The sequence below is a fragment of the Sturnus vulgaris genome, chromosome 1, assembly GCF_052056855.1.
Source record: "Sturnus vulgaris isolate bStuVul1 chromosome 1, bStuVul1.hap1, whole genome shotgun sequence".
Lineage (NCBI taxonomy): Eukaryota > Metazoa > Chordata > Aves > Passeriformes > Sturnidae > Sturnus > Sturnus vulgaris.
Window position 1 is genome coordinate 63,011,332 of NC_142243.1, and position 27,302 is coordinate 63,038,633.

Below are 27,302 nucleotides of genomic sequence, written 5' to 3' on the forward strand. Positions count from 1 at the left end.
AATATTGAATGACCTACTAATGAGTATTCAGAAAGGTCTTCCCAAGCAAAGTAGTTCTAGATTGTTACACTTGGGGAGCCAGCCTGTACTGCTCCCCTCAGTCAAACAAAAATAACCCTCAGTAAATGATTCAATGAAGATGTATAAGGAAAAATATGTTTGCTTGGAGATACTGAGAAAAGATGAATCCCTCTCTATTTTGCTTGAGTTGTCTTTGAGATCAAGGAGTTTCGGGCATAAACAGAGGGAAGAACACAAATCGGAAGTTAGTTCAGTGGCTTTTAACCACATTTCAGTTTTGAAGTGACATTTATTATTTTACAATTGTGTAACAAACATGTTGGCACCCATCACATCTTTCCATGCCTGACACCAATGCCCAAAAAAGTGGCTAAGACCATTGGCCAGTGGCTAATGGGAAAGAATTTGGGCCTTTATATGCACAACCAGCTTTTGCTAGGAATAGTTCCCAAGCTGGTCAGCTTCCAATTACACTTCCAAGCCTGACCCATGTGATAGATCTGTTCATGAAGGGGTGAATCAGTGCTGGAACTGACCTCTGACTATGTGTTCCTCCCAAAGCTACTCCCTCCTTGAATTATATCATGCTTGCTTAGCCTCAAGAATGTCATCTCAGCTACTGAATTCTATATGGCTGATGTCTTAGGTAGACATATCCTGCTGTGATGAAAAATAGTTAGCAGCTCTGTGCACCTTATCCAAACAGCAGCTGAAAGTTCATTTATATTGTAGCCACTGCATTGTTTTGTTTACAAAATATAGATGTGATACTTTTAAACTGTGAGCAAAAAGGCCAATTAAAATTTTGTTTGTCATCCAGATTCCTAAAAAAACACTTCTAAACGCTGCATTTAAGCATGAAACAGACCACCACTCCAAGTTCTGAACTACCACTAGAAGTCTCTTTTTATTATCAGATTTGCTATGGCATGTCACAAGATCTTTTAGTGATGCTTTACTGGCAATGTAACTGGTAAAATTCAGTTAGTGAAAACAGTCTAAGAGTCTTTTTTTACCTTTTTCCTTCAAAGTAAAATCTTGTACTGGATTTTCTGGAGGAATGTTTCCATTTGGTATGACACTGCTATTTCTCTGAAAAGAAAGCAAAAAGTGACCAAAAATGCTAATATCATCAGATAGCAATGGCAGTGACACCCTTTGAAATGATGAGTCCAGCAGAATAACACTGAAATCCATTGTAGTCATTGTTTCAGACTCAATATGGATGCCACTAATTTCCCACCTACACTTGAAGTGTGTACAGACAGGGTAAAAAAGGAAACTTTGGGTCTTTTAAAGGTGCGTGTTCCCTCTTAGTTTCACACAAATTTGGTTGAATACTCCATGGTATAGAGTTATCCTGCTACCTCTATCCTGCAAAATCTCCCCACAGTGTAGTAGCATGTTCAGAGTCTATTGTTTGCCAAGAGATCAGAAATCTCTCACCCAGAAGAAGAGTCCCAAAGCATAGAGAAGTGCAGAATGTGAGAAGAAGCCCCTTGAGTTTAAACCTCCTAGATTAATCTCTTCTTAATTAGGTCCTCTAAATTCATGGAGTTCTATAGGACAGAGATAAATGCAGGATATAGGACCCTTCAGAGTCCTCCCTACCCTTCCCACTCATTAGTTGGTATAATAGGTGGCTACAGCTGGGTCCTTGTGAAAGTATTTTTACCCTTTTTTGGCCCCGGTCTCGTTTGTGGATTTTATTGAGCTTCTTGGAATGGTTTATTCCTAGTTTGGTACTCTTGAAAGATTCTAAGCGCTTCCTCATTGTCCTATGGAAAATCTCCTTGTCTTGTTTGTCATCTTCACTGTGCATGATCTCATGTCGACTGTACAGGTGTTTGTGCTGTGGCCAGGAAGGGAAGACAATATTCATTTACTTAGAAATACAGATGAAAGCCCTGAATCAATGCATTCAATCAGTGTCACGAAAATGTAAACAACTCCATAAGAAAGAATGAACTAAAGACTAGTCTGAAGGCATTAATGAAATTCCCTTTTTTTTTCTTCATGAAAAAAGTCTAGGAATTTTAAGTGTATAAGAGTCATTCAAAGTAAGCCTCTCCCTGTAAGTGTCTGAATCACTTCTGTTGATACACTTTATTTAATCCTCCTCAGAACCTTTGCTGGACACAGTTCTGTATTCCACTGGCCCCAGTGATTTCAAAGGCACTGGTTCTTTTAAAAAGACATGTTCTTAAATGAGAAATCACACAGAGCCAGTCTTCCTCAACAGTGTGGATTTTGCAGTGGGTTCTCTCCTTTTGGGTTTCACCTGCGAGTTTTGGTTCCTATTTCCTCTTAGTTTTAGATTGGAAAACAGTCCAATGCTAGCCTCTTGCTCTCACCTCCTGCCTGGGTTTATACAGGTACTGTTGTAGGGTGTGATGAGCCAGGGTATCTTCTGTGTCCCGGATACTTTTCCTCCTCTGCTCTAAAGCTTGCATGTCAAGGCAAACAGGTCCAGCTTTTTCTCTCCTGAAGAAAAACACAAACTGCTGTTTTTAAAATCAGTGATTGCTGAAGAGGGGAAAAAAAAAAAAAAAAAAAAAGAAAAAAAAAGAAGAGTAAGAACTGGCTAAATGACAATGGGTGAGTAAATGCCTAATGGGAAATGTGAAAAGATCATTGGTTTTTGTCTTTCAGGAGGATGTAGCATTAATTAATTTCATAGTTTACATGATAGATGGTCTGTTCAGTGACAGATTCAAAAGTTAAAGACGGGGCAAATTTTTCCTCAGCTCTCTCCTTACTTTTTCTGGAGCAAACACAGAAATAACATCTAGCCCTGTATGTACCAGTTGGTGAACCAGAGGCAAATGAAACAACTCTAATGTGGATGTCTGTTTCATCTTACTAACCTTTACTGAAAAAAATCTGTGTGTAAAATGCAACATATAAATCCATAGATACCTATTTTCTGTGGGAGAAAATATTAATTAAAGTTCAAAAAAGCGGTGACTGAAACCCCTGTAATTTGCATTTTACAATTCCTTTTAGCAGTTTCAATTTCCTCTCATATGCCACCCTGTCAGTCCACATTACTTACAATAAATACGAGACAGAGCTTTCCACAGTGCTTGGGAGTGGAGTGCTGAAATCCACATTTACCATGTTGTCTGTACTTGGAGAACGTATAAACGCCAGTGAACCTCTACGTTCTCCCTGTGATAGAAAGAAACAAGACATATTACAGCTGTAAAAAACCTAGGACAAAATGTGTATCAGAATACAGACAATTTGTGAGACTGTATTTATGCAAATGGCACAAGAAGTATGCAAGGAGTTGTATCTAGGTAACAAATAAAAACTGTTTTTTGGTTTTATGGTTTCTTTATGTTGAGTGACATTATTCCAACAAACAAAGCAATGAGAAATTCTATTCCACTCTCAGAAACTGATTTTGAAGAGATTAATGATTTCCTGTGCCTCAATAGATTCGCAATTTTGCTTTGCACAATGTTGCAAGCCAAGAGCATAGGGATATACATACAGTTGTTCATGTATCAACACATCACTACACTATCAGTAGCATTTTCAAAGACCCAACACTAAATTTTCTGTTCTCTACCAGACTGGAAGCAACAAATAATAAGTGGTGATAGAAGTCTATAAGACTATTAGGTTATGGCATGACAAGATGAAATATTGAAGAGATGAGATTTTTTTTTTTCAGTTTTAAAACTAGTGTCACAGAAGTGAACTGCTGGAAAAGCTCAGTTTTATGTTTTCATACTTTTCCCTACACCTTAAGTAATCTCTTGCTTAGCTAAAAGGTATCTGTTGAGTGACATTGTGGTTACACTGGCTGAAACCATCTACGGTTTTGAATCACAGTGGGGAGAAATCACATAGCAGTTCTCTAGATTTTAAACAGTAATAATCAAGAAAAATCATCTCCCTTGCAGAACAGATTTTATCTACCTTTCTTCAACTTTAACTGCACTGGGTTCCCTTTACATTTTCATATTCATGGAAAAAAACAAATCAATGTTTTCTTTTGCTGTGGTAGCCCACATATGTATTACATACGTATGTGGGTTACCAATGACATTAAGAAATACACTTTGGCCTCTGCAGGCAGAAAATTTGAAGTTAATAAAATTGAATTCTGGGAGAACATCATCCCATCCATTTTCTTAAGTGAATGTGACTTTCTTTTCAAGTCAAGTTGAATGGTTCATATATGCATCATACAATATCATCAGTGAAAGAATTTTATCTAGAACAAGTTATGAACCCTGAATATTTTAAGTCACTTTCCTTCAGTTGCTCGGGATTATTTTCATTTTTCTTGGCTTAGGTTCTCTCTTCTCAATTGTAAGGAATTTACTTAGATTGAGACTGAAATCTCTCAACTCTTATTTATTATATAGATGCAGGATAGCAGCAGAGTTGAATAAAGAAAAAGATAATAATTTAAAAAAAGAAAATAATTTTTAAACTCCTCCATTTCTTGCAAGTAAGAGGAGAGTAGCTGGGGGAGGCAGGTCTTTACTTGTCCTGGAAGAAATGGCTTTAATTTCAATGTCAGCTTGTAATTGCAATATTTAGTTCAATGTGAAAAGTGAAGAAAAAGTTGTTAAAGCAGTGTATCATTAAGGTGAGAAAGGCAAAATGACTTTAGGATTCACAAGTCATAATTAATTTCTGCTGGAAGAAAATGTCTTGCAAAATTTCTGTAGAACTTGGAGAACTTTCTATTTCTTTTTCTATTATCAAATCAGTAGACATTTGCCCAATAGAATTTATCTGCAAGAAACAATATACACAAATAACATTTGCACTAAAGTAACAAAAAGCAGTTACCGTGTGTTTTGTCTCCTAAAAAATTATTAATCTAACATTTAGTAATCTGTCTTTACCATATGGGATCAAAGACATTATTGAGTAAAAAAATCTGACCTTAAATCTACATGTGTCAGTGATCTATAAAACCCTTTGCTTCTGTTAAAGAGAAGAAACACTGTAATGAATCTACTGAACAGATTCAGCAATGAATCTGAACATGAGTTTCATGGTCATCCACCTCAAAGTCATTATCCAACTTTCTTCCTCTGAGGTGTGACCCAGAAAGTATCACAATAAAGAAAATTAGTTCTTGAGCTCAGATGGTCTAAAAACCAAATGGATAATTTACGAAATCTCAAAAGGAAGAATTTGCTTGTCTTGTGAAGTATTCTCCATTTTCCATACTAACATAATTTCTGGATTTCATCTTGTTTTCTGAATTCAAGCCTCAAAATTATATGTTTAATTAGAAGAAGACTGCCTGGCTGTAGCTCATTTTCAAAAAAAACAAAAAAGAAGCTTAGCAGTAGTAGTAGCAGTATCAATCATAGTAATAATTTTTAGAAATTAACTGATATATAACCTAACTGTGGAAATTAATTGAATTGGAGATTATGGGCAGGAACAGATTATGATTTAGAAGACCACTTTTAAAAATATTACATTTAAAACTATCCTTTACGCTGTGCATTCTGGCTGTTTGAACTAAGGTGACTAGTTTCATACTGAAGAAGATTAGGAATTCTTACACAATCAGGCAACATTGCTGCAGTACTCCTGCAGAAGGTCAGAAACTTTCTTCAAATCTCCTTTAAAAATTTCTCCTGTTGCAAGTCTTAAGTTTCCCTATTTCACAATTCTTTGATTGCAATTGATACTTGTAGTATATTTCATCCTAATTATTGAATCATGGGGGTTATGATTCCATTGAATTAAAGTTACTTTTTTTTTTTTTTTTTTTTAATATTGCATATTACAATGATCTGGCAGATTGAGATTAGCAGATCCATACTTTGGCTACACATGCACATCAATTGTAAATGAGCTTCTTCAAATCAGATTTGTCATCACATAGAACCACTATCCTGCAGGAGCCAGACCCTGTTGACACATTTATAAAGACAACACCCCTCTAGAATTACAGCATTTTTTTCATGTAATGAATATAGAAACAAAGATATTCAGTAAAATGCAACAGAAATGTACAGTGACGTAAGTACAATACACTGGTATTTGGTGATCAGGCGCAATATTGAGAGCTACAGCTTCTCAAACCAGCAACACCAATACTCAAAGCACATTTAAAAAAAAAAAAAAAAAAAAGAAAAACAGAGCTGACATGGAAATCATTTTCCTTTAGGCTTCTCTTGCAATATATCAACTTTACACTATAGTATAAACGTTAAAAAATCAATTTCCAAGTGATGCTCTAATATGTCAACAAATGTTCATAAGTACCTCAGCCACATAGCTAATTGCATCCTTCAGGTTGAGCTCATGGAAAACATTAAGGATTTGGTCTCTTGATTTTTGAGCAGACCTTCTCATCAGTATTTTTCTGAGGAATTTCCTATCAAAATTGGACCACCTGATAATTTAAACAAACTGTGTTAATGGCAACAAGCATTTTTAGTTTCAAAGCATTTTTAATTTAGCATAAATTATATTTTTTGAGCAAAACACTTTGAAAAAAAGGGTGAACAGTGGAATGTGAGGGATTTGTATCTTGAAGCTTTTCAATTAGCATATAAAGAAAGTCAAGGAAAAGCCTGCTACAGACTTATGCAGCTGTCACAATACATTTAATCAGTTCACTCACCCAACACTACTTCAAGAGTGCTATGATTACATTGTATCCCATTTCAGAGTCAGTAACACATTTTATACTTTGGGAGATCATGCTACCTTATTTTTCTACTTCTGATTATGTTTAATTTTCTTCTCTTGTTGGAAAAGTAATCTGCTTTTCCCCAGGTGTATTGTAGGACAGCCAGACCAGAAAATCAATTCAGAGTAACAGTGCCCTTCCAGAAGCTCTACCAGGGTCTTATTCATGCCACTGATGTACTCTGCTCTGGGGATAGTAGCCATGTGTGTTTTAAATTATTTACTCTTCCAAGATTGTCTGATAGTAACGTATCTGTCATGTTGAGGGTCCAAAAGATAAAAGGCTATTGTACTTTCTTCTAACTTCCTCAACACTTCATCTAAAGGGCATGAGGCATCTTTGGAGACTGTTGCTCAGAATGACTGTATCCATCTTGCTCAATGGCCATTTTGAGTTTGCAGCTTTTGATTCAGATTTCTTGAACATTTTTGTGTTAAATATTATTCACATTATTGATGATTATTCCTCTTCTCTTGCCAGAACATCTGACCAGGAGGTTCTAATTCAGGCTGCCACACCTGAACACATCAGTGAGGATGCTAGGGTTTCCATTTCTTTATGGAAGCAGCACTTTCATGTACATAGAGTCCAAAAGGCAGGTTTAAGATGATCTCATTCAAAGCACGCTAGTCATCAAACCACATACTCAACCACGAATCTATATTAAGCTGTTCCTTCAGTTTTTACTCAAGGGGATTACTTTCTGACATGCAAGAAGTCCCATGCTAATCTGCCACTTTAAAAATATAGCTCCATCTTTGAGGCAATATATCAAAAGTGGAGATGTATTTGCCGATATTATATATAGCCTACTGAAATTTATTCCCAAATAGTAAACTACAAACTTAGACCGAAAGAAAGAAGGTGTTTTGTCTGCAGTGCCTCAGGAAAATTCTTCACTGCATACATGAATGAAGAGCAAAAGGAAAGGAAGGAAATTGTCTATATAGCTGGATGCAGGTGAGAAATTCTGCTTGAGTTCCAGTATAGGCTAGCTTCAGCCTAGGAATTGTATTGTTTTGCATGATAATGCTAAACCTAAGCTAACAGACTCAGCTTCTTCAGAAAGCATTAGGGGTGTGCTCTGCAGAAAGCTAACACAACCACATGGCTTTTGGATTGGAATTGGCATGTTGAGTCAGCAGGAGGTCAGCAGGTCAAAACTGTGGCTGTTTGCACCTATGAAATGACTTGACTCCAGGGAGAGAATGACCTAACTTGAAATAACACTCTAAAGGATGTCCAGATTTTATGTCCTTTTTTCCACATTTATTCATCGAGGTATGGAAGTCACAAGGGTAACATTGCACATGTACTTTACAGGAAATGGCTTATCTTTCAGCTGAGTAATTCTGCTTCTCTCAAGATGAATCAACTATAAACAGAGGGGATGGTTTCAGACTAACAAGCAAACAGTCAGAGCAATTTCAGAGCACCCTCTGCCATAACTTTCAGAGGTGTTGAATACATCCTTGTAGAGATGAGATAAACAGCTAGCATAGTTGTAGCTGAGGTTTTTTTAGTGCCTCCACACATAAACAGTGTTCATGAAATGTAATATTGCAAAGAAAAATCCACATTAACATTCTAGGTGAAAACTTCTCAAATAGTCAGTTCTCTAATCTTGAGAGAACAAGCCCTGTATATGAACTGAGGCGCCTGCAAAGGCATAATTTGAACTGTGGAAGAGAAGAGAAAGACTCTGTTTTTAAGGGGACAAAAATGCACTATTTTGCCATTTGCTGTATTTCCAGTATTTTCAATATGTAACCTCTTTAACTACATTTAGCATCCTTGCTTTCCCTAAGCTCACAGACTTAAAAAGTTATAATGTACAAATTCTAAATTGGTTACTACTTACTTGTCTCTCAGATAATGATGCCCTATTTGTCCAGAAATGTCTTCTATAGCAGAAAGGATGTGATCAAAGGCCTAGGAAAGTGAGAGTGGAATTAATATCTTTACAGAAATAAAAAAGCATAATTAGAAAATAGCTCAATTTATTTCGAGTTAGACCAGGTGACTATGCAGAATAATTTTATGGCTGTTAAAATTTCTTTTTCCCATTTATATAAGTAATAACTATTATAAGCTTTTTTTCAAAGGCCCTGAACTTTCTGACCAGTTCTTTATAAATTCACTAAGTATTCTTAAATACAAGGGTCTCAACGAGAAGGTACTTAAACCCCCATTTTAACACTCAATTTTAAAAAACTTTTGGACTCATTTTACCATCTCCATTTCTGCCCTATGAAGTACATCTGCCACTATTAGTGTAGGTGATTATTTCAGTTGAACAATTTCCCCAGTGACTCTTTTTAGATGTTTCAGGAGTTCATATTCTCCTCAGAGTAGAAGTAGGCACCATTCTTTTTAATATCTAGGGCAAAATTTCATACTGAGTATATTAGATGGCTGATAGAAATCTGGAGGCTTATAATTCTTGATTGAAACCAAGTTGCAGGTACAATTTGGTCTTTTTCTGGATATGGTTATTAACATTTCAGTCCCAACATTGCATTGATTACTACAGAATATACAGGTGCTTGTTTTGGAACAGCATGGCTGATATTTGGCACTGTGAGGCTGTGTCCCTAGTCCTGTGTTCAGTTCTGGGCCCCTCACTTCAGAAAGGACATTGAGGGGCTGGAGTGTGTCCAGAGGAGGGAAACAGAACTGAGGAAGTGTCTGGGACATGTCCTGTGAGGAGTGGCTGAGGGAGCTGGGATGTTTAACCTGGAGAAAAGGAGGCTCAGGGGAGACCTCATCACTGTCTACAACTGCCTGGAGGGAGGGTGCAGTGAAGTGGAGGTTGGGTTGTTCTGCCATGTCTCAGGTGAAAGGACAAGAGGAAATGACCCTCAGTTGTGCCAGGAGAGGCTCAGATTAGATATCAGAAAAAAAGTTTTAACTGAAAATAAGATTAGACTCTGGAATAATTTGCTCAGGGAGGTGGTGGAGTCACTGTCTCAGGAAGTGTTCAAGAGCTGTCTGGATGTGGCACCTGGGGATATGATTTAGGGGTGGTTATGGTGGTGATGGCTGGACAGGATGTTCTTGAAGATCTCTTCCAACCTTGATTATTCTGTGATGTCTTACAGTCTTTCATCCTTTAACCTATATTTATATTGAAAAGTTATGTTTTCTTTTACTTAATGAAAACTTTATAATGTGGTGTGAAAATGAATTGGAAGAGTTTGTGTTTCAAAATATGCTAAAAGGGTAAAGAAATACAGGGACACACAACATTCACACTGAATTAAAACTGTTGTTATTAATCTGGAATTTCAGAATATAATTATTCTGTATTGGGCAGCAGACTATCTATGTAATATGCAAGCTACAAAGCCTGCTTTCATACCTTTTCAAAAAATTAACGGTTTTTGAGAAGGAAAACTAAATCTTTTTGTACATGCTTTGCCCTAGCAATCATCAATCGTTCTCTAGATGAAGAGAAAGAAGCATATTCCATCTGTGCTGTTTCCCCAGTACTCCCAGCCCCATTGAATTCTGAAGCGAAAGACCAGAACTTTCATATGAATATCCTCTCACAAGACTCAAACCAAAGAGAAACAGCAACTTAGAAATAACTTTTGAAATGTTTGAAGGACTTTGATCTTGAAATTTGATAGCTCACTCTCTTACAAAAAAAAAAGACATTTTCACTTAACAATTTTGTTTTCTCTTAAGGTGCTCTGTAAAAATCCAAAAGATATCATGAATTTTTAAAAAATATCTTACTCTGCCATGAAGTTTCTCATTCAGTTTTGGCTCTCTGTGTTCAGTTTTTTTCACTTTCAGCCACTGCACCAAAGGTTTGATAGTCAGTCCCTAAGGATTGAAACATGACAATAAACACTTAGAAGTCCTCTTAGACTTTACTCCAGCTGGTTAAACAGAAATAAAGCACATTTGTGTGTTATTTGGTGATTCTCATACTTTCTCAGTTGATTTGTATTCCTTCTAGAAGATAAAATAATGCAGTATCCGCAGCTTCTATTACAGAGGTTTGAAAATACAACAGTGGAAAAATATACCACCTATAGGAAAAATATGGTAGTGGAAGAGTAGAAGTGTTTCCTGTGCCACTGAATGTGGTATTTTCTCCACAAATAGTGGAGAAGTTTGTGAACACAACTGAACTTTCTGTAATACACTTCAGAAAATATTGCAAGCTGCTATCTACTGACATATTTTCATTTAAATTACAGGTTTTTTTCCTCCAGACAGTGCTATTTTGTTTGGATGTTGGATACTTTTTTGACCCACTGCTTGCTGCTATATTTTAAAGCAAGGACTGAGGCTCAGGTAGATCAGCTTAATGACTGTATCTGCCCATTAAAAGCACTGTTCCCTATAGTTATTCACATGAGGTGAAGGATGTTTAATCAGATATTAACTTGGCACTATTAATACCAAGCAGCTAAGACTGAACAATTTTTAGCACAGAGGAAATTGTGTTTTGCCCCCTGTGGTTCCACATGAAAACATAAAATAGGATTTTTGTTACTAAAATTACAAATTCAATTATGCTTTCAGTTCAGTGAAACAATATGCAACCTTCAGCTGAGAACTGCTTTAAGCATTCAGTACTTTTGGGGGACTTCTTCTCCTTGCAAGAAGCGTGCTTAAGTTAAATTACCTGGAATATAACCGTAAAAAACACAACAATTATTGTTGTGCTGACAAACAGGTTTCTGTCTTTCACTTTATTCCCATCCAGAAGTGCAACAAGAGCAAAAGCAACTGCTCCTCGTAGTCCACCATAGGACATCACCACCTGGTCTATTATCTCCAGCTGGACAGTTCTGTAGCGGTTAAGAATCCACGTCTGTATAATGACACCTGTAACAAACAAATGTCAGCATTGTCTAGAAATATCCTTATGGAATGTTAATATCCTAGCTGTGTGTAACAGAAATGGTGCCACCAGACTGCCTTTACAACAATCTGCACCATCTGCTTCTGCCTCTTATCACTGTGTTGCCCACTTGGTGCCTTCTCTTTACATCGAGCCAAAGGAATTAGGTGAATCTGCTTCTGTGAGCCAGCTGCTCTTCTGAGAGTGCTGCCCTTTGGCACAGGCACTCCAGGGAAAGTTCTGCCATGTGCTGACCTTGGAAATTCGTTAAGAAAGATCAGATTTTCTAGCACTGTAAGCGGTAATATGCACAGGGTCAGTTAACAGAAATGGGTTAAAACAGCACTGATTTAGGGAGTGTGATACTTTTTGAAAATCACTGAAAATGACATTTAAGTAATTGTCTTCTGAAGGGTTGTTTAGTTATGCTAACACTCTCTTCAGACCTACAGGTGATATGCTGCCTGCTGCAGGAGACCTAAGGCTCTAGATGTCTCAATGCATCCCAGAACTCCCCCCATACAGAGGGAAAACAGCTTCACCACTCCTGTGACTGGCACTGCATGTGTGTCCCTCTGCAGCAGGCCAGGGCTGTTAACCACTGCAAAAAAGATTCTTCTCTTTTTAAAGAACTTTGAACTTGTGCCAAGAGAAGTGTCTTGTCACTGTAAGGAGGGCCTCTGGAGGAGGGGACCTTGGAAATGCTACCAATCTGACTCCTCCAGAGAATAAGAACTGCAATTATGTAAGGCCCAATATCATCAGGTATTTAGTAATTTGTCAATGTCTAAGATCAATTCCTTTAGTGGGTGCGTATTGTTATTGCTGAATATTTACTATTTACTTGTCACATCTATTACCGGATTGTTAACTACTCATTCAAGGAATACAAAAAGTGTAAAAGACAAAGACGTGGAAAACTCTTTTAAACACCTCAGGCACATTAGCAGTTACTGAGAGGCAGCTAAATGAACAATGCTTGCAGACTATTTAGAAAAGGAGGGCAAGCAGCTAGGCACTTCATTCAGATCAGGAGCTTCTAGACAGAATAAGAACACAGAATCTAGGAAAATTGCCAGCTAGATAGATGTGTGACCTGTCATTTGAATTTAAATCAAGACAAATGGGCAAATAAGCTAGTTTAACTTATTCCCAGGTGTAAGTGCATACACCAAATTGTCTATGTGTTGCTCTCTACAAGTACTTCATTCTACACCTTTTTTGCTATTTTAACAGAACTACAGCAGGACTACATAGCTGGGCAAATCATCACTGGTATTTTGAAATGTTTGCAAACTTATATGAACCCAGTGAATTGACAGTAGGTAATCCCTACCTGCCACAGCTTTATTTGCTCATTTTTTTCATCACTACCTGAGAATTTTTTCTTAAGCCAGAGAACCTTCAGTGTAATTACGAGTCTGCTATCACTGTGTGCCTAAGACCTGAAGTCAACCATAGCATTAGCTTAAGACAATCTCTTTAGTGCCAAACTGAAAGAGCTGAAGGAAAGATATGGCTGACAAGAGTCACATCTTTTGTTAGGCTGCAAGTTAAAGAACAAAGTCCATTTTACTGGGAGATATTGCCAATTCCATTTTTTGGGTCAACAAAGGTTAGCCACTGAATGATTCATCTTAACTGCTGGGCTACTCATATGCCCACACATCATCAAAAATGAAATCCTGCTATATTTTTAGCATATGATGGAACTTACTCTACTAAGTAAAGCTAAGTAGAGCTAACTCTACTACTCTAACCCAAGCCCAACAATAAATTCAACTGAAATAAATAGAATGTTTTAAAAGGAACAAATCTAGAACTCCAAATACTTTTTGGAGAGAGGGCTAAAGAATATGTGATTGCATCAGCAATACAATGGAAGAACAGGAATGTCACCCACTTACCAATAACTCTGTATACTGAGATGAAGACCAGAGTCAACAGAATAAAAGCTGTATTCCAAGTCCAGATGTTTGGATCCACAGCTGAAATACCCAGGAACATGAAGATAATAGTTTCTGCTCCACTGGCCAGCATTTTCATAGTATATCTTACAGTTGTAGAAGACTGTTCAGATATGTTAGCCTTGACATATTTCTGACAGCAAATGCCACAGAAGGTTATCCTAGAAAAAGAAGCAATTGTTCAGAAAATATCTGTTGCAACATTTAATATTATTTACATCTGCCTGTCACATAGTGATAAAAACCTGTCATTAATTCCTAAGAAAAGATACACTCACGAGCACTTGTGGAGTCCACCCTAGGTAAAAAGTATATCTCAAACATGCATGCTGATGTGACCTCAAGTGGCCTGAAGACAACATTTCATTATAACATAATAGACTGCAATTACAATTCTCTTCAGATTACCATACTGCTTTCAATGCAAATTTTTAAACCTTGTTTATGTTAGACATTATCTTAAACTAATTAGCTATTTGCAGAAAGATTTTCAGAACTTGAATACACTTACTTGTATCATCTACAAACATGACAAGCAAAACTGAGAAGAAAGGTATGCCAGGAATCAATGGGGACAAAGAGAAGAAAGACCACAGAGGTACCCAAGCCAAAACAGGTAATATTTAGGCAAACCTTAATGGCCAGCCAAGACAGAGAGAGAGAACAGAGAATAGTGACATTCACGGAGTGCCTTAGAAAAATACTGCTTTAGTTTCAAAGTGTGGGGGAAACAATGGACAACTGTTAAGTTGGAAGTATTATTAATAAGAGAGGAAGGAGGGATGTCTGTGTTTTGCAAAGGAGTTGTCATGTTGCTCAGCAGATACTGGAAAACTTGCATTCCCTTTCAAGGCTGAATGACAGTATTTACAAACTATAATCTAGCGCAGTGTGAACATAGTATTATCCAGCACAAACTTCATGAGTGCCGTACTCTATAGCTCCCATAAGTCGTATTATAGTCCCATATAATTTAGGTTTTCCTTTCAATGTTTTTGAAAACCGTATTCCCTTTAGAGGCAGTAATAAAGAGACTTACGCTAAGATGGCAGAAAGTGAAAGCATCTCTGCTGTGAGGTAGGACAGGTAGGAAATGACAAACACAAATCCAGGTTCAATGATCCTCACGTGCTTGGTGAAACGACTGACCAGGGAGAGCAGGAACGCAAAGAAAATGCCAACCAGTGTCCCACCAAGGCTCACCACAAAGAAGGACACTGCAAAACAAAACACCTAACACAGCTTAAAACATAGAAATATAATGGTTTGAACTAGTTATCTTCCAGAGAGAGGACAGCAAATGGCCAGTGAATCACAGAAAAATTTGGAGGACATGTCAAATTCATTTCTAGGCTCGAGGCTTTTGAGCACTTGGTATGTTAATGTAGCAAACAAGTAGAAAAACAAGTCTACTTCTGTTAAGCCTCACAATTTTACTTTTATTCAAACCTACTACATTTCTTTGTACTATTTTTTCCCATGTTCTGTAAACAAATGTTTTTACAAAAGCATATTATAGAATATGACAAAGTCACTATTAAAACATTTATTCATAAGATAATTTCATTTCATGCAATGCTTGGAATGGGAAAGAGTGACTAAATTTTTAAGCAAAATTTCCTGATGTTTACTGGCAAACATTACTTGATGATGATAAGTTGTAAGGAGTTGCAATGCCTGTATACAATCTCGACTTTCCTGGAATGCAGGGAGAATATAGGCTGAAATTAAGGATATACTATTAAATACAAAGAAAAAATATATAGCTGTCAGGTTTGGTGGTAAAAACAAAAGAACTCCACATCTGTGGAGTCTCCTCAACAGAAAACAGATCTGATTGAGTTTCCCAAATATTGAGGAATATTTATTTAATTATTTCCTTAAGACATTTGCTTATACCATACAGGTGTGTGAATATTAGTAATAATGGAAAGGGTTGAAAAATAACAGTTTCTAATAGCATAATAATAATATTTTTTTAAAATACTGCATACATACACCAATTGTGTGATACAGAGCTCACTTCTACACACCTATGCCTTTGAGACATTCAATCCCCGTCACATTCGCAGCACCTATTGCAACAAAAGAGTCAAACACGTTGTACAGCACCTGGAAAGAAAAGTAGACTGATTTAATAATTGCTGCTGAGTTGAGCCTATTAAAATAATCTCTTTATGGGCATCAACATTAAGAAGTCTGAAATTTTGTTTGACTGAGGGAAATTCTGCCTGGAGGGAGAATTTTATATTTTCTCAAAATAAAAGAATTGCAGAGGGTGAAGAAAAAAACAAAAATTAAAAAAAACCCACCTCACACAACATACATGACATTACATTTCTCACTTCAATATGTCCCCTATGTATAAGAAGCATTATTACATACATATATGTTTTTTAAAATACTTCTCACTGTGAAACCCAGGTATTTGAAAGATTCATTTACTCTTATGTATAAGATAAATAAGATAATAAGAAAATAATAAGATGTTAATAATAAGATACTGAATTGAGCTATGTTGAACATATATAAGTTGAACATAAATAAAAGAGAATGTAATAATTGTGCTAAAACTTTTGAAATCATTTACTAACAGTGATTGAGCTGAAAGTAAAGAATTCACCTTATCCATACCTGTGCCTAAGGAGGTTTATATGAGCATAATTTTTGAGACATGCCAATTTAATCTGCTCTTAATTCCTCCAGTGGAGAAGGAGAACTTTATTATGGCTTTCCCAGCTTTTCTTGTTGCAGCTCAACTTGATAATTCTTATTCTTATATTCACTCAGTCACAGTATACAGGTTACTTTTTTCCTGTAACAGTAGTCTTTTACATATTTATGTTTAAAGTATGCTATACCATCCATCTTCTTCTGTCTTCTAGTCTTCCCTTTTTCAAGGTAGTAACTCCACTCTTTCAAAGTTCCTCACAGTCTGTACTTTCTAGCTCTGGATCATAGTTGCCCTTCCATTTTCTCATCAATGAACAATCAAACTTTCTTTTATTTGTAGACTGTTCATTTCACAGTAACAAAAGCTCCTTACCTTCTGAAAGCCAGTCATGTTGATACTTGAGTTCATCAGAGGTTTATCTTAATGTTTTTTTCTGGCAATACCCCAGAAGTACTAATGATACAGGTATCCAAGGGCAATTAGGTTTCTCTGGAAGCCAGACTATCATTTTCAAATTCATGTGAACAGTTAGGCTGCTGCCAATGACCTTGGAGTGCTTTGCTTCCTTGGCTGCAAAAAGTTAAGTCACTGAGCCTCGTGAACATGTCTTTCCCCCCCTTGAAGATAGGCAGGGGCAGGAACAGAAAATGATCCAAAAGTGAACTGAAGCTGCAATGTTGTTGCATAGCATCTTTCTGCCTTAGGACTTCCTGGTCCCTGACCACTAGCACTGCACCACAAAACTATTGACAATTTTACTCTAGGAAAAAAAAACATGTGAAAAGAAAAGGTGTTTCAATCAAAATAAAAATATCAGAAGAAATCTGGGATTTTTTAAAGTCTAGTAAAGACTTTCTAAATTAAAAATTGTTAAAAAAAGAAACACAAACAAAAAAAACCCAAACGAACAAAAAACCAAACCAAAATAAAAAAAGAATAACAGAAACCTCCTAAAATGTCACAGTTTTTTTCCAAATTGGCTCTTTGTTATGTATCTGCTTGTAAACATGTAATCAAAGTAAAACTGAGGGAGCAGGCACAAACACTTTGAAGAGTATTCTCTCACTCTCTCTCTCGCTCTATCTCTCTCAATGACTGAGGTATGCATATAAATTATGGGCATAACACAAATATGGAGAAAAATGTATGCGTATTAAAAAATAACAGCAAAGGAAGTTAGCTTAAAATCCCTGGAAGTAATTTCATTAAGTCATGAATGCCCTACTTAAGCAGCAAAAGCAAATAAAACTTGCAGTCCTGAATTTCGTTTGAAGTGTCCAACCCAGGTCTGTGTGTTTTACATCACTTACCAGCTCCAAAATCTTTCATGCTCAAACATCTAATATTTTTAAGCAAGACAGAAAACACCATGAGCTGCACTACAATAGCCCATTAGTAGATACACACAGAGAGTACAGCGTTTCTTTAAAGGGGAAAATGCACTTCAGAAGAAATCCCCTTGAGTTAGGTTGACTTTAGGATATATAATTTACTTACCACAGTTACAGCATCATTCAGAAGTGATTCTCCAAAAACAATGATGAATAGAACTTCATTGACATGAACTTCTTCAAACACTGCCAGAACAGCTACAGGATCCACAGCGGCAATTAAGCTGCCAAAGAGGAGGAAATCCAGCAGCCCAGACTGCATTTCACCTTAAAAGACAAAGCAAACAAATTATAAGTAGAATAATCTCTGTATTATCAATAATAATGTCAGACTGGGATATTTTAGATAATGCCAAATACTGGAAAATAGAGATGCCAAGGTATCACCTGGAAAGTGCATTACAGTGACTGCTTAAAAAGTTCTACACTGAGTCATGTTGTTTCCTACAAGTTTTGTTGGGTTCAGCATTGGCCCATGTGGATCAAAGTTGTTTCTGGAAGCAGGACCACTACTGGCCTGTTCTTGTGGCAAGACAGATACAGATCTAAATTGGCTTTCTATTTGTGTGTAGCATGGTTTGTCTAACTTGACTAAATTATCCTAGGATAAGTGAGAACTCACAAGATATTAAGATCATACCAGCATTTCTGAAGTAAATGTCCCAAAATATTTCATGTTACAGGTCAAATTTGACTTTTGGTCACTAAGAATTGCTGCAGTGGTATTCAACTGCACTCAGAACAGCTGAATACCAGTTGTGGCCTCCTTACTCACTGATAGGTGTGGTTAAGCCACTTGTTCCCAAATTAGGATTCATGAGGCTGTTAAATTGTCTGCAAGTGGACCATAAAAATAGATGAAGGACCAAAATGTACCTCAACATGTTTGTGTTGTAGCCTCTTAGGAATTTTGGCAATGATTTCAAAAGTTTTGAAACTGCAAAACTCTGGTGACAGTGTAACCCGGTATTTTTTTTAACTTTCTCTTAGTTATTAAGGCTATTTTGTTCAGTTATGCAAATAGACAGAGGCAAGCATTCACTGTCATTTTATAAGCAGCAGAAAAGGCAGAGCCACAAAAAACACTTTGCTCACCTTCCTAAAACCTTGCAAAATCTACCCTCTTCATGAAATCAAGACTGGTAACCCAGTCATTTTTTCTGGGAAAAAGATTTCTGAGCAGAAAAATTCCCTTTGTGTTCAAAGGAGGAGGAAGCAAGGTTCATCAAGAAGTAATGGTGCCAAAAATTATATAAGGAAGAGCAAATAAGGAATAGGTTGACAATTCATTCATTAAAACACAATGCAGAGGCCCATGCCCAAAATTATCAGGCACGATTTCTACAGGTAAAGAAGCAATTCATCTAATTAAATAGTTTTGAAGCATGAGCCAGACAATGACTGTCAGTAGCCATAGCCACAGGATCAGTAGTGCCTGCTAGGTACTTCTAGAACAACATGGCCACCCTCCAGAAAGACCTCTGGAAGGAAATTTTTCAAATTCAAAATGGTTTGTGTTTAGTATGTAATTGAAACAGAAACCAGATTCCAAATATTTTTGACACAAAATGGCATAGGTTTATTTACTCAAGGAAAAGACACTGATATGGGCAGTCAGAGAAATGAGTAGACAACTCTCTATTATATGTGACAATGCCCAATACTCTGGTGGAACTGCAGATGTATATATTCCCTTAGCTGCTTTCTGCCAATCAGAATATCTACAAGGCTTCCATACAGGTTGTAGGGATCTTGGTATGGCCCTAAAAACAGAAATTCATAGCTTGCACATATGTCTAACTACCTTATTTTTTCAAGAAGATAAATAATCTAGTTCATGCTTGGACATACCGGGCTGTGAACAAAGACTGAGCCTATCAGTTTCAGCATGCAAGTGGGGTTGAGGCAGGGACCTTCAGTTTGTGCCAAAAATTCTGAGAACAGCCTTGAACCTAAAGCTAAGCAATGGTTCCACCAAATGTTGTCCTTCTCAGGCAGGCCTAAGGAAGGAACAAGCCCAATGACAATAACTATCAGATAATAGGGCATAATAGAACGTAAGGTTTGAAAATAAATTGGCTCACTGAGATTGCTTATCTTTTTTATGTGTTACCAATTATAATCATTGGTACATTCTTTGAAGACTTGCAAAGCTAGTAAGCAAATATTTATGAGGAGATTAGGACACATCTATAATTCCTACAAAGCACTGTTAAGAGGCCTGGAGTTTCTAAACCAGACTTTCATTTAGAGTAATAACAGCAGTTATTTTCAACTAGTACACGACCATGGCTTCCTCCAGCTCGTCAGTGACACCTGACCAACATAAGTGCACTGGGCCTAGTTTAAGACTTTTAGACACACTCAGCATGTTGCAGCTATGACCTCGATTGTACAGGAAAAAGTGTTCTAAGCATTAGTCACAACCACAGTACTTAAAGTGTTAGTTCTCCAGTGGACGGTGAACAGTTTGCTGCAGTAAGGCTGGAAGATCTGGTATTACAGTATTACATAATTCTTCCTGTTCTGTGGAAGCAGCCTGATATGACTGACGGCTAACAGGTAATGTTCTGATCTTTTTATTTCAGCTCCAAAGAAGGATTTCTTTGTCATTATCACCTTCTCCATTTTCCTTCTGTAAATTATAATATCTGCAAGGGTTTTGAATGCCAACAAAGAGATGTTTTTATGTTTATTTATGTAGGAAATCTATGCAATCCAGTTTAGATTATGCACTCCTATATTGGTGGACAGTACTACAGGCCCATTGAATGGCAAAGCTAGAAGTAACTTGGTTTTAGTTTGTCTTAGTCTAGTGGATTTACATTTCTACATTTTGATTATATTACTTCTAGCATTATTCACTTCAATTGTAGAACAAGTGGGATAGATATAAATATAAACCATAGAACTTCAACCAGAAGGTGGTATGAACTCTTCTAGAAACAAATTCAGCATTCTCTTATCTTCAGCGAGTTACAACAGCAAGGTTTTTCACAAAGTGTGGTGGTTAGATCTTGTTGACCTCTTGGAGGTTAACACAATAGATTTAGTGGATTAGTAAGTCTGTGTCATGTAGATATTTTAGACTCCTCCTCAGCTTTGCTGGAGAATGACATAGTTTGAATCAGGGACAGCTTTGTCTGGCCTTTTTCACAGCTGAAATTAGAACTCTTGTAGGTCTTTGTGGCAAAGACAGGCCCCCACAGTACACCAATAAGGCTCTTTCTAAACATTCAAGTTTCGTCAGACATGTCAGTTTATTGTTTGCCTTTATTAACATCCCCTTATTTCTCTTGTAGAGCTTTAGCTGTGACCTGTGGTAGGAGCTGATTCTCCTGTGTAGCTGTAAGCTCAGAGTTCTAGTATACACTGTCACTAAAAGATTTGCATACGAATGAAGCAGAATATGGAACCATCAAATCCGGCTTTCACAGTTAGTCAAGAGTTGTTTACAGATTGGGAGGAGAAGGATAATTTAGGTGAATTTTTCACATAAAATAAAATTTTTTTTGGAAAACAGTCAACTTCTCCATTTCACATGCTGTAAGGAAATCAATCCTTTCCCTGTAATGATTTATATCAACATATTTTTTAGAGTAATTAACATACATTATATTTCCCAGAACAGAATTTTAAGAAAATATTTTTGGTCATATTTTTTAAATTGTTTCAAGCATCTTGGATATTTAAGTAAAGAAATCCTTTTCCAATCTGCAGTAGCAATATCCTTGTCATATATTCTCTTCCCGAAAACCTGTTTCTAATTATAAATGTGATATTGCAGATGAAATATTTTGCTTAAAGCACAGTAAACCTCTTATCTACCTAAAGAAGCCAAAGATTTTTGCATCTGAGCTGTCACTTTTGTATCTTCTAAAGAAAATATTGTTCCTTTTAAAATAAGAGCTATAATAAGGAAAATATCTAAAATGTATCTATCATAGCTGTCTATATTATAAACATCTGCAATTACATAACATGAGTCTTAAATGAAAGTCTGTCGAGATTAAGTACTGCTGTTCTGTGCCTCTTCTAGCAGCCCTGTGCCCTTATATTGCCATGTAATTAAGACAAAGTGTGTCTTAGAATCACAGAATGGTTTGTGCAGGAAGGAACTTCTTACACCCTCCAGTTCCACTGCCTGGGACACCTTCTGCTAGACCAGAGCTCCATCCAACCCGGCCTGGAACACTGCCAGCGATGGAGCATCCACAGCTTCTCTGGCAAGAGCACAAGCAGAAGGAAATCCTCATTTTTTTGATTTGTGGTCTAGGAAATTGTGCATCAGTCACCCTTTCAAGGCCCTTTGGACTGCTCTCATTGAAATGGTTTCTTTTTTTTTTTCTTTTTTCTTTTTTTTTAGTAAGATATCTGGTACTTCAGTCTGTAAAACTTCTTCAGTTACGATTTCCAGACTCAGAAAATGCAAAAGAGATGTGTAGATGGGTCATGTATATATACCCACTCAGTGGCCATTTAATATTGGATAACACTTATTATAAATAACGTTTAGTTCCACTAATAACATTAAATACAGTAATAACATTTATTATTAAATAACATAAATATTAAATTATAAATATTAAATAAATATAACTCATAACCCTAAAGCTGGCTTCAGGAAGACACTTCCATCTCGGAGCAACTTTTAAGGTTTCTATCACATCAGAAAGAAGCAAGCCCTTTAGTGTATATTTTGTCCAGATGTCCATTAGCAGAAAGAATCCTGAGTTTTATCCTGAGAATGTACACACATTTTTAGAGCAGAACAATATAAGGGAAATGGATTCAAGTAGCTTTTATATTTTCCTTAGGGAAGATTTTTCAGGTCATTCTTAAATTTGACAAAGATATTACAAACTGGTCCCGTTAAAATTGAATTTTTCTGCTGGAAAGAGTTGTTAAATTGTAACTTATCACCCATCTAACAGTATACACAGTGGCATTATTATAAGTGTGCCCTCACAGATCAAACTTACCCATTATTCCTGTCAGGTAGACACCGTAGAGAGATAAACCTGTTGTGGCAGCATTCCATACTGTCCCAATGACAGCATACAAAAGGATGGAGCCAAGATTTCCAAAGAAGAGTCTATTTGGCATAAAATATCCAGCATCCAAAACAATGGGAGGCAGCAAGTAGAAGAAAAATACAGTTGGTGTCAAGGAGAAGGAGGCAATGTGATCTGCTGCCAATACAATGCCACCGAGGAAAATACCAAGGACAATCAGCAGAGCACTTTCTGGAACCACCCGAGTGACTTTGTGGGACAAGTGGAAAACTGCAAGGAAACACAAAAACAGTGAATCAGAAATGAAATGGAGAAACAATTTGAGCAACAGCTGTTGTTAGCTGGCAATTTTGACTCCACACAAACTTTTTGCTTTCATTGTGATTAGACCCAAAAACATGCATAAAATGCTTGGGATACAGACCCTTATAGAATAAAAAAAAAAAGAAGTCAATCTTCAGATTATATCCAGCATATTTTAACAAATAGGAAACCAGTATTCCATGACATATCTTTCATTAGCTTATCTTCTCTTAACAAGATCTATTTAGGGAAAGATGATGTTCTGTGCAAAGCAGTAAGTGCAAGGCTGAAAAGCAACAGGGAAGTCCTGGAAATGTATGACATTATTTCTGTATCTAAAAATACACATCCAGTCTCCTAATGATTGTCTTTAAAAATGATCAGTTTATTAACAGACTTGTTGGAAGATGTGATAAGGGTGCTGAAAGAAGAACTAGTTTCAAGACAACTCTTTTTAAATTTATGAAGAATATTTTGATAATGCAGCCTGCAGCAGGAACAGAATGAAACTTATATCATGGGAGATCCCTTTCAAGTCTTTTCTTCAAGATGTCCCTAATAAGGATTTCTCAGAATTCAGAGGGTTTCTGAAAGAATGGAGGCTTTAGTGGTTCCTCCAAATATGTATTTGTGGGGAATAGTTCTGCAATAGGCTGCTTTGTTTTGTATAAGGTGTCATAAAATTCGTATGTTACAATAGTCTGTAAAATCAGTTTATAAAGACAAACAGTATATGGTATCTATCACAGCAAAACATAATGGTAGGGTGTGGTAAAACTATTAAACTAGCCAATAATTTGAAAGAAGGAAAATTACTGAGTGCCATGAGCAAATCTAAAGAGACAGAGAGATGGCAGGACCAGATAGAAAAAACAGACTGTTCAAGGTAACAGAAACACAAATAAGACAGCAAATACATGGTGGCAACATATATTTATGGTATCAGATAAAAGAAAATAAAAAAGCAGAGAGAAGAACAGAGAGAAGTCAAGTCTACAAAGAAAGATGGAATATAAAATAGGAGGAAGAGGCAGAAGTGTTTGATAATAAGGACAGGTGGTTTAATTTACTTTCTAGGGATTTCCATAAGCTTGTCCTTCAGTTTATCTTAAGTAATGATGTGTCCCAGATGGCCTGAACCCTGGTACTTTGTGAAACTGACCCAATAAATGTGGCTTTACTTACACAGCTTTGTGTTTAAAATGTGAGTTACACATCAGGAAGAAAATTTAAAAGCCACTAAGTTTCTCCTGGTTTGAACATCAGCTGTGTTGAAGCTGTTACAGTGCTAATGCAATTTAGCTCAGAACTAGCTTGGACAAGAACCCATCATTATGAATTCCAGACTCTGAAGCTATAGTGGAAGAATCTTTCCTATGACCATGCAGAGATTTAGACCAGGTTACTTAACTAGAAGACCATTGTTTTCCTCCCCATCCAAGTGTTTGTCCTTGTCAAACATTTACTAGCTGCCTTATAGAGTGTTTTAAGGGCCCCACTCCTGAACTGTCAGTTTTTGCCTTGGCTGCATCTACACAGGCACCATCCATCATTACAGCAGCCCCACAATAATGTGGTTCCTTGAGCTATAGAACCTTCATGGTCTCATCAGAATAGAAAACACGAAAGGAAAAATGATCACAGCCTAACTATGCCAATCATGAGCATGAATGTAGATATTCCTGAGTGTTTGCAGACAATACTTGAAAACATGTTAGAACACAGCTAAAATGTGGGATTGATACAAAAGCAATCAGGCATGAAAACAAACTGCATTCAGTGAAGCTGGTTAAACCATGCCAGCTTTCTATGTCATCATTGTCATGTACTCAAGAGATGAATAGCACTTCACAGAAACAAATACTCTGGTTTTTCTGTTAGCTTCCTCTTTTTGTTATAAAATCCCTTAGACTTGCATTTAAAAAGGAAGAAGAGAGAGGAAATTAAATGAAGAAAAATAAACTAGCTACTATTCCATGTGTACAAATTGTGGCATTTAGCTTCTCAAAAGTCTTTCCTGCTAGTCATTCTTGATTCCTTGAATTTCCAGTCAGTGAATTATCAACTAATTTATCACCTCACAGAGAGGGGATTATCTCCTTATCCCTGAAAATGAATGTTGCTGAGCTAGTCTTGCTAACCAAAGTCTGTTTTTCCTACTCTTACGTTAGCCATGACTAGAAGAAGTTAAAAATTTAAAAGGAACCTGTGAAGACTTGAAAACTAGGCATTTGGGAAAAAAACAATGTCCAGCTAAAATTTCATTTTCTGTAGAATTCTCCCCTTTAAAACCAAAACCAGTTTTGAAAGCTGGGAGGTCAATCTGATTTTGGTTATAACATTGTTGCCGCCTAAAAGTCGCATTTTCCCCGTGAATCAGTTCTGTCTTATCTGTCTCTGTCCCCTTTACCTCCAACCCACTGATTATCTGCACCAGATTTTAATACTATCAGTAATAAATTCTTCTACTCTGTTAGTTTAAGAATGCAGGCCATGGACAGGAAAGTTTTTGCTGGAATGGGCTCTAGAGAAGCCTCTTCATTTTTCTATTTGGCCCAAGAAAATCTGAAAACCAGACTGTATTTGTTTTAAGATAACTGCCTGGCTAATTCTGCAGGCAGATAGCATACTGTATGATCATCAGAAATATGTCTAGAAGCATAGAAATATATAAAAGGAAAATACCACAACTGATGAAATGCAATAAAATAGCTTTGGACTGAGATGCAATTGGAACTTAATGTTTGAGTTCATATTTACATCTACACAGACTAATTTTTTTCTGGCTATGTGTATAAAATATATTGAATCAAGATTGTACATTATGAGCAGTTATTACATTTGTGGAAGTTGATAGAGATAGATTAATTCCAAATTCACTCCTTAATATTTATTTTTGTAATTCATTATTCTGAAGCAATGTCTCCCACATATTCTGAGAGAATTACAAACTCACATAATGATAGCACTTCCCTTTCATAAAGTTTGCCTTTATTTGTCTAAAAGAGATCAAAAAACTGTGTCACAAAATGAATTGTGTCCCCACGACAATGTGGAAGCGGAAGCTTTAATTGCACCTAAATGTCTAGCATGACTAGGTGTTTCACTTGACTGAGGAGCAAAACACAATCCAGCAAGGTTTGTAAACTCCTAATGGACAAGAAAGTTTAGTTTGATCCTGATGTGAAAGAAATTTCAACTATCAGGAAGGAGGATAGTATGCAGTGCTGCTGAGATAAATTACTCTGTGATGGACCTAGAAATGAAATTGTCTTCTTTCACCGCTGTTAATAAGGAAAAGTACATTAATATATTTTAATATGAAGAGGCAAAGGGTAAAAGAAGAACACCTGTAGACAATTCATGGCATGAAAGAAATAACTGTGCCCAGGGCAATTTTGTGATCTATAAATTTTAACATTTAGTATTTGGAAATTCTACCTAAGTCTAGATAACGTATTAAAGAAAAAGTTAAGCATATGCCTCTCTTCCAGTACATCCTATATCTGGTTTGAAAGTGAGTTGGACTGGCTACTGGGTAAACTGTGTTTAAATTCAAGCTGAGGATCACCATAGTAGAAGCTTTCTACAAAATTAGGAAACAGTTGCACAGTATAAACATCCTGTGATTTTTTTCAGATGCTTCCTTTGAGATCCAGGAAAAGGAACTGTGGCATTTAAGCTATTTGATGAGAAAGACAAAACAAATTAGCAATCTATGATGTGGTGGCTGGAACCACTTTCTTTTGACTCAAAGAATGAAACACACTTTAAGAAGTAAGTTGGGATTTATGGCCTTTTATAAATGCAATAACTTAAATTAAATATTTTGGTGGAATTTACAGCATCCAGTGAATTATCTCTTGCTTTCTAAGGTCATCTGTGACTGCTTTGGAAGATGTGATTCAACAGAATAAGCTTTTTCTCACTTATTCAAAGAAATGAAGACAGGAAGACTGGTTAAAAGAAAGAAAAAATAAATTTAAAAATAATAAAGAGATACTGTACAATTCATTTTCAACTTGTAATATTTGTAGACACCTAAAAATTTTTCTGAAGTAGGGTTTTCACGTTTTTTTTTATTTTCCCTAACAAAACCTATTTTTAATCAATACTGATTTTTTTCTTATCAAAGGAAATATTTTAATCGCTTAGATGTAGATATTTTTTGCATTGTTTCCAGCTGAAATGAGCAAGTCAAGATAGATTTACAACCTTTTGAAAATACAGCACTGTAAAAACAAAAATCTGAAGCTACCTGTTTAAAATACTGCAAAGTTTCAGGATTCATGCAGTCATTTCAACACTATTTCAAATTAATAATTACATTTCCATTAATTTTGATAGTGTAAAATCAAGTCTCTAAAAACAGTGGAAGTATTTTT

General features: G+C 36.4%; 1 protein-coding gene across 3 annotated transcripts in view; it reads right to left on the reverse strand.

Annotated features, from left to right (window-relative positions):
• The window catches only part of SLC9A3 (solute carrier family 9 member A3), a 56,050-nt gene that overhangs the window by 8,599 nt on the left and 20,149 nt on the right, over positions 1-27,302 (reverse strand). For 2 of the 3 annotated variants that reach the window (XM_088168212.1, XM_014877356.2), the window contains exons 2-14: positions 22,582-22,884; positions 17,706-17,866; positions 15,568-15,646; positions 14,574-14,751; positions 13,475-13,695; positions 11,349-11,551; positions 10,448-10,537; positions 8,568-8,638; positions 6,277-6,406; positions 3,077-3,192; positions 2,376-2,505; positions 1,697-1,873; positions 1,038-1,113 (exon numbers count right to left, since the gene is read on the reverse strand). In XM_088168212.1, coding sequence (XP_088024338.1) covers positions 1,038-1,113; positions 1,697-1,873; positions 2,376-2,505; positions 3,077-3,192; positions 6,277-6,406; positions 8,568-8,638; positions 10,448-10,537; positions 11,349-11,551; positions 13,475-13,695; positions 14,574-14,751; positions 15,568-15,646; positions 17,706-17,866; positions 22,582-22,884 — 1,935 coding nt within the window. The remainder of the gene's footprint in view (positions 1-1,037; positions 1,114-1,696; positions 1,874-2,375; positions 2,506-3,076; positions 3,193-6,276; positions 6,407-8,567; positions 8,639-10,447; positions 10,538-11,348; positions 11,552-13,474; positions 13,696-14,573; positions 14,752-15,567; positions 15,647-17,705; positions 17,867-22,581; positions 22,885-27,302) is intronic. The other variant, XM_088168219.1, reaches the window with a different exon arrangement.